The 7,225-nt window shown below is 37.0% G+C and overlaps 3 protein-coding genes across 3 annotated transcripts in view; 2 read left to right on the top strand and 1 right to left on the bottom strand.

Annotated features, from left to right (window-relative positions):
* Positions 1–1,630, top strand: part of LOC107752296 (protein AMN1 homolog) — a 4,351-nt gene extending 2,721 nt beyond the window's left edge. The window contains exons 4-7 of the mRNA XM_016568233.1: positions 281–498; positions 1,022–1,078; positions 1,163–1,274; positions 1,359–1,630. Of these exons, the coding sequence (XP_016423719.1) occupies positions 281–498; positions 1,022–1,078; positions 1,163–1,274; positions 1,359–1,432 (461 nt within the window). The 3' untranslated portion in view covers positions 1,433–1,630. The remainder of the gene's footprint in view (positions 1–280; positions 499–1,021; positions 1,079–1,162; positions 1,275–1,358) is intronic.
* A 3-nt stretch (positions 1,631–1,633) lies between these two features.
* etfbkmt (electron transfer flavoprotein subunit beta lysine methyltransferase) lies at positions 1,634–3,888 on the bottom strand. The gene is made up of 3 exons (XM_016568232.1): positions 3,528–3,888; positions 3,257–3,387; positions 1,634–2,258 (listed from the first exon to the last, which is right to left on the bottom strand). The coding sequence occupies exons 1-3, from the start codon at positions 3,812–3,814 to the stop codon at positions 1,903–1,905; spliced, it is 774 nt and encodes a 257-aa protein (XP_016423718.1). The 5' UTR covers positions 3,815–3,888; the 3' UTR covers positions 1,634–1,902.
* A 1,068-nt stretch (positions 3,889–4,956) lies between these two features.
* LOC107752334 (uncharacterized) overlaps positions 4,957–7,225 on the top strand; it is a 7,988-nt gene continuing 5,719 nt past the window's right edge. Inside the window, exons 1-4 of the mRNA XM_016568284.1 lie at positions 4,957–5,247; positions 5,344–5,408; positions 6,387–6,666; positions 6,753–6,850. Of these exons, the coding sequence (XP_016423770.1) occupies positions 5,074–5,247; positions 5,344–5,408; positions 6,387–6,666; positions 6,753–6,850 (617 nt within the window). The 5' untranslated portion in view covers positions 4,957–5,073. The remainder of the gene's footprint in view (positions 5,248–5,343; positions 5,409–6,386; positions 6,667–6,752; positions 6,851–7,225) is intronic.

Genomic DNA, 7,225 nt, shown 5'->3' with positions numbered 1-7,225 from the left:
GCAACCAGGTGAGGAGTACAAAGACAAGTGTGTCTTGCCTACAGTCAAGCATGGTGGTGGGAGTGTATATATATATATACTGAAATAAAAGTGCACTTATTACTTGACTAATAACAACACAGGAAGCAACTGTCAGACCCTCTTTATTATCGTTTCCCCCGTTATCTTAGAATATAAGACCCAAGCATACATTTTAGACTGAAATTGATATCTAATTGCACTGTTGGTCAAATGAAATTGTTCAAGACATCAACTTCTGCTGTATTTCTCTTTCTCCCAGGTCTAGAGGCGTTGGCATCCCGCTGCCCTTATCTTCAGGTAGTTGATCTCACGGGCTGCACGGCTGTGACAGATTCAGGGATTCAGGCTCTGGCGCGACACTGCAAATGTTTAGAAGTGATCTCCCTGCGTGGCTGCACTGCTCTCAGTGACAGAGCTCTGCTGGAGCTGGGAGAGAACTGCAGGATGCTGCACAGCATTTACTTCTCTGGGACAGAGGTCATTTACACATAGCATATATAACCTACACTAGTGGCCAAAAGTTTGGAATGATTATGACTTTTTAAAATATTTTTGAAAAAGAAAGAAAAATAACCATATAAGAATGATTTTCTTTTCTTAAATATTTTTGGGAAAAAAAGAAAAAGAAGCATATACGAATTTCTGTAGGATCATGTGATACTGAGGGCTGTAGTAATTGCTGCGGAAATAGCTTTGCCATCACAGGAATGAATTATATTTTAAAATATATTAAAATAGAAAACAGCTATTTTAGATTTTAATAATATTTTACAGTGTTACTGTTTTTACAGTATTTTTGATTAAATAAATGCAGCCTTAATAAGCATAAGAGACTTCTTTCAAAAACATAAAACATTTACTTTGATGAGTAGTGTATATACCAAAATCATAATGCTGCTCTAACTCCTGTTTTAATAAATTGTGAACATTTTGCTTGCGCACATTGATGTTTATTATTTTCACCAAATACTTACTACTTTTGCATTCACACTATTTAAAGGTAACTGATCAAGGGGTCATTGGACTCGCAAATGGAGTTTGTTCACATAGCCTAAAGGTATTGCATACTGATTTAATTTTTTTTCATTAAGACAATTTTAATATTGTATTATTATTTTTAATTAATTATTTACTGTTACAGGAGTTACAGATGATACGATGTCGCAGTTTGACTGATGTGGCAGTGACTGCTGTTCTTGCAAACTGTGCCAACATCAGAATTTTCAATTTCCATGGATGTCCCCTGATTACAGGTAGTCACATGGTCCCTGACATAAAATGCAACATAAATTTTGTTGTCCAAAAATGATGTTTCAGTACATCTTTGTCTCTTTTAGATAGATCAAGGGAGGCGCTCCAAAACTTTATTGGCCCCAACAAGATCCAACAAGTGTCTTGGACTGTGTACTGATCACACTGCGGACTGTGACTACGAATCATCTCCAGTACATCAACTACAACACATCAACTCTATTGTCATAAATGTAATGCACTTATCAAGGAAGATAAGCATCATCCTTGTCAAATTTACTAAGCAAAGCGTCAGTGTTTGATGAAAAAAAAAAAAGATAAAATCAATGCATTTTTACAGCATTTTCGTGTTTATAATTTAATTGCATAGTAATGTAATTTAATATTTCTGAATATATTTATGTAAAATTGTTGTTTAACTACTTTTCATTTTCAACTGTACTATAACACATAATAAATAAATAAAATAAAATACATGTACGAAATAACAGTAATCTGCTCCAGAATATGTTCCATTAAACATGTTTGCTTACAGTAAACAGCATCAATTTTATATATTTATGTTAGCATTTTCTTGTAATAAGGTTGTATTTACGTCCATAGTTTGCTTATATGTGAATGCTTTAGCTGTTATAGATCAGGTTTGTAGTTGTAGCACCACACTGTGCTATTTGTTAGTCCGTAGTTCTCGTCTTTGACCGAGTCGGGCAGCTCAAAGTGAGCCAGTTTATGTAATAATTTTCTGATGTCGTGGCCTTCAAATTGAGCCCGTCCCGGGTCACCAATAAGCACTTGTGTTCCGTGTGTGGTTATACATGTCTGGAGCCACTTATGCAGATGATCAGCCAGATCTTCATCATAGAACATGTCTCCGAGAAGAATGAGGTCCCAGTCATCGGGCTTTGAGCCAATGATGTTGTCTGTCACACAAGGTAAAGGGTCCAAATTGTTCAGTTCACAGTTCATTTTTGTGGCAACGGCAGCAACTGCAATAATAAAACAAAGCACTTAATATTATAAACCTTATGTTTGTCAGTCAGTGTGGTGTAACAAACATGCAGGAAGTTATGTGACGAATAATAAAAGGATAATTTTAGTATCAAGATACTATGATAGTTATTATTAATTTATATATATATATATATATAGTTTTTCTTAATTTTTATTTCACTTTTGATTATTTTAGTACATTAAGTTCAACTAAATTAAAATGAGAATTTTTTTAAATTCATTTATAGTTTTAGTTTCAGACTTCGCTTTAGACCCTTATAACTGTGTAAGGGTTGGTATTTTAAAAAATGGCAATGGAGTAACCATAAGAAAATGTTTTTAAAGTCATGACTTAAAAAATATAATTTATAAATTATAACAATACTTTTAGCACTTTTTACTTAATGAGTACACCTTACACCTTAATGTTTCCCCCCTATAAAATAAATTATTTTAGTTAAAAACAAATAAATTAAAAAATAATAAATTACAAATACATTTAAAAATCTTATTATTTTTTTAAATGGTTGCCAATTTTAAAAAGACATTTCACTAGATTTCTTTCAATAATTTATGATAAACTGCAAGAAGGTAGATCTATAAGGACGTTTTAGTTTACTCGCCAAATTGAACTGAACAAATCCCAATAGTTCTTATTTCAGGTATGAGGTGCTGCAGGAACACAAAGCTCACTTGGATCAATGTCATTGGCAACAATACGGGAAGCTCCAGTGAGTTTGGCAGCAATGGCTGATGCTCCACAACCACAGCCGAGATCCAGCACCTTTCTGCCTCCAGACACCTCGGGGTTATTTAAGAGATACCTGAGAAAACAGTCCCCAGAGCTGCATCGTTAATAAAAACGACAAAATAACGCAGGTAGACGGAACTTATCTCACAGTAACAAACCTAAAATCTACCGTCGCGTTCATTATTACTAATGTTTTGTTAATTGAACACTGTTACCTAGCCAGCGCCTGTCCACCGGGCCAACTTGGATCAATGTCATTGGCAACAATACGGGAAGCTCCAGTGAGTTTGGCAGCAATGGCTGATGCTCCACAACCACAGCCGAGATCCAGCACCTTTCTGCCTCCAGACACCTCGGGGTTATTTAAGAGATACCTGAGAAAACAGTCCCCAGAGCTGCATCGTTAATAAAAACGACAAAATAACGCAGGTAGACGGAACTGATCTCACAGTAACAAACCTAAAATCTACCGTCGCGTTCATTATTACTAATGTTTTGTTAATTGAACAGTTACCTAGCCAGCGCCTGTCCACCGGGCCAATATATTGCCCAGTACGGATCAGGAAAAGGCCACGATTCAGGTCTCTCCGTCCAGAACCGACAAGTGGGGGTGAAGAGTCTTAAAGAAATCTCTGGGGTCAAACTTTGGGCACTCACTATTTCTGTGTTATCTATAATGAAGTTCTTTATATCATCCTCTGATCTGACGCTAACGTATCGACGCATTAAACAACACATTCCTCTTTGAAATGCGTTTAAAGTGTCCTGACCCCTAAAACACAGGATTGTTCTTCTGTACATGTCTACAACGAATCAAATTTCCTCCGGTTTACGTTTCTTTCACATGTGTGTCACGCATGCGCAGACAGGCTTGGCGCATGTGCCACGTCACCGAGGTAATCTCACCAATCAGAGCGCTCAACTGAAAATACATGCTAACATTTTCAAACTTTCTCAACTTTGTACATGTTCTGAATGCATAAACAATTGAAAAAACATCCTACAAAAAGCTTACTTGGAATGAATTACAACAAAAGTAATACTAAAGGACCACCCTTTTGGGACATGTTAGCATGGTAATAACATTTTTAAAATGTACTCGTTTAAATTAAAAGGCTGTAAACATGAATACAGGAAAAAAGAGAGAAATAATAAAAGAAATAATTATCCTTGGTACTATTTCACACAAAACAAGGACATTACCATGGTAATTTGATATATACCACGATATTACCATATTCATATGGGAACACGCGTACTTCAAGAAATACTTTTTTAAAAGTGTATTTTAAGTCTGTACCGTCCGATCATTTCAAATAATATATATAATATATATATATATTATTTTAATAATTTATAGAATTATTAAACAATTACGGATAAATAGATTAAATTCATTTGCATGGACCAATATAGGCTATTCCATTGTTGTTATTGACCGGTAACAGTGTTCTGGCAGGTACATGTTAAATCTTCAGCATTGTACTCATACCTTCCAGAAATAGTCCTGTGAGTCCACAAAATGATTATTTAGTGAAGAGGTGGGCTGGACACACACTCTCTGTGTCCTGTATATGACAGTCACCATAGAGACCTGCTGCCATGGCTTTTCTTTCAACACCATTGCCTGCTCAGTAAGGAAACTGACAGAGTGTCAAGTACTGAGTGTGTATGAAATCAAAACGCAAGGAGGAAAAACAACAATAACCAAGGATACAAAAGGTATGTTATGTAGTTTTGGTGATTGTGTACTAAATTAATAATAGACAGCATTAGTGACACATTTATCGCAATTATAATGAATATTTTCTCTTTTATTATGAAAGAGCAAACACTACAAACCCCTTCTGCCAGATACTGCTTGACTGTCAAGTAACTAAGTTTAAAAAGATTATAGCAACAGATAAACATTAGACATTGTTTCCATGTTGTTGTGCCCCTCTGACATGCTAGGTTCAAACTGTCTGGGTTGTGTGAAATAGTTTTGTGTAAAGGCAGGACAATTTGCAGTTGAGTAGCCTACACAGTATCTCAACTCACTTTCTAGAGCTCTCGTGGATATGGCCAAGTGGAGAGGAGAAAGAAGAAGCCTTTCACCATCAGGATTCTGGAGTGACCGGGAATGGGACTCTGACCTGAGCCGTAGATCTTTCCGGCACACTCTTAGGTCTCTAAGTCCCCTCACTCTCTCGGATCTTGACTTCTGGGATAGTAGATCTCTTTTTAAAGCTCGGGTTCGGGTATGTACAAAGTGAAACTCTGGGGATCAAAACAAATCATTTTTTCATAATCTTTTACAAAATTTTAACAAATATGGTGCTTATTTTCAGAAATCTCCAGCATGGAGCTGTGTAGGCTTATCTGGATTGACTGACTGCTCAAAAATCAGCACCAGGTTAGTGTAGTGATGTAGTGCTTTGAAGGAATTGTTCACCCAAAAATGAAAATTTGCAAAAATTTACTCACCCTCAGGCCATCCAAAATGTATAGTTTGTTTCTTCACAGATTTGGAGAAATTTAGCACCACATCACTTGCTCAACAATGGATCCTCTGCAGTGAATGGGTGCCGTCAGAATGAGAGTCCAAACAGCTGATAAAAACATCACAATAATCCACAAGTAATCCACACCACTCCAGTCCATCAATTAATGTCTTGAAGCAAAAAGGTGCATGTTTGTAAGAAACAAATCCACCATTACGATATTTTTTAACTTCTGATCAAAACACAAGTCCTCTATCCATAGTATTGCTTTCTCCAGTGAAAAGTCGTCTCGTCTGAATCAGGAGAGAAATATGCACAGACCAAGCACTGTTTACAAACCAAAACAGTCTAAACAAATATGTCTGTGGATTATGATATGAGAGGACAACAGGGGATAGACGTTTTCACTGGAGGAAGCATTATTATGGATTATGGACTGGTGTTTTGGCCAGAAGCAATGGTTTTAAGTTAATTATGAATTATTCTTTTATTTTTTTTAACAAACATGCATCTTTTCACTTCACAAGACGTTAATTGTGTGGATTACTTGTGGATTATTGTGATGTTTTTATCAGCTGTTTGGACCCTCATTCTGACGGCACCCATTCACTGCAGAGGATCCACTGGTGAACAAGTGATATAATGCTCAATTTCTCCAAATCTGTTCACACGAAGAAACAAACTCATCTACATCTTGAATGGCCTGAGCGTGAGTAAATTTTCAACGAATTATAACAATTTAAAGTTTAAATAATCATTCTAATTATATGAGAATAGTGAAGTCCCCACACAATGATAACATCACCGAGGAACAATATCATTGGAATCACTTTCAGAATGATTTTTCCCAGCTGATTAATGATAAAAATATTGACATCTCTCTGAACCAGCACTCTTGACAGCCAGAAACACAGGGGCTCTTTGGGCATGACGAGATGGTCATCTACATCCCATTTGGCTCCAGAAGGAGCTTCACGAACACACTCTTCTGCTGAGGACTTTGAGCTCAGAGCTGCTCTAGAGGAAAGCAGCATGAGGAGGGCAGAGCTCGTCCAGAGGCTCCGAGAGGCCAGAGGTCACCTGGATGTTCAGACAGACCTTCTGAAAACCAAAGGATCTCAGCTTCAACAAAGCCAGAGCATCTCAAACTTTCTGGAGATGAAGCACAAGGTATGGTTGAAGCAGTCTGAGAGATCCACAGACTCTGCTGTTGTCTTCAAGGAACCCTCATCGCTGTTGATCTTCCTCCCCCACAGCAGCTGTCTGAAGCAGTGAGTGCTCTTGAACAAGACAAGGAAGCTGCAGAGCTGAGCCGATTTGCGGAAAGCCGCCATCGAGGGGAGTTACATGACAAGTGAGTTATATAGTATTGGTGCTACACTGTAAAAAAAAATCCGTAAAATTTACGGTAAAAAACCGGCAGCTGTGGTTGCCGGAATTTTACCGTAAAAAATACGGTAGCAACGTTTTAGGTTTTACGGTTTTAACTTAAATTTACAGTTAAATACCGTAATTTCATTAACTGATATAATGTTAATATACCAACCTATTGAAGTACTGAAATCTGTTCTGTACCTTTGTAATACACTGATAACCACAAAAAGCAGGTGGTGATAAGAAAGTCACATGATGAACCAAAGCCCATCACAAGCAGCTTTTAAATAATAACACGTATAGAAGGTGCACAGCGTCATTCACACAAACACTAAACACCATCATGGTAACACAC

The sequence above is a fragment of the Sinocyclocheilus rhinocerous genome, unplaced genomic scaffold, assembly GCF_001515625.1.
Source record: "Sinocyclocheilus rhinocerous isolate Xijiao unplaced genomic scaffold, SAMN03320098_v1.1 scaffold861, whole genome shotgun sequence".
Lineage (NCBI taxonomy): Eukaryota > Metazoa > Chordata > Actinopteri > Cypriniformes > Cyprinidae > Sinocyclocheilus > Sinocyclocheilus rhinocerous.
Note: the sequence above shows the minus strand (reverse complement) of the source record. Positions and strands in the feature narration are given on the sequence as shown.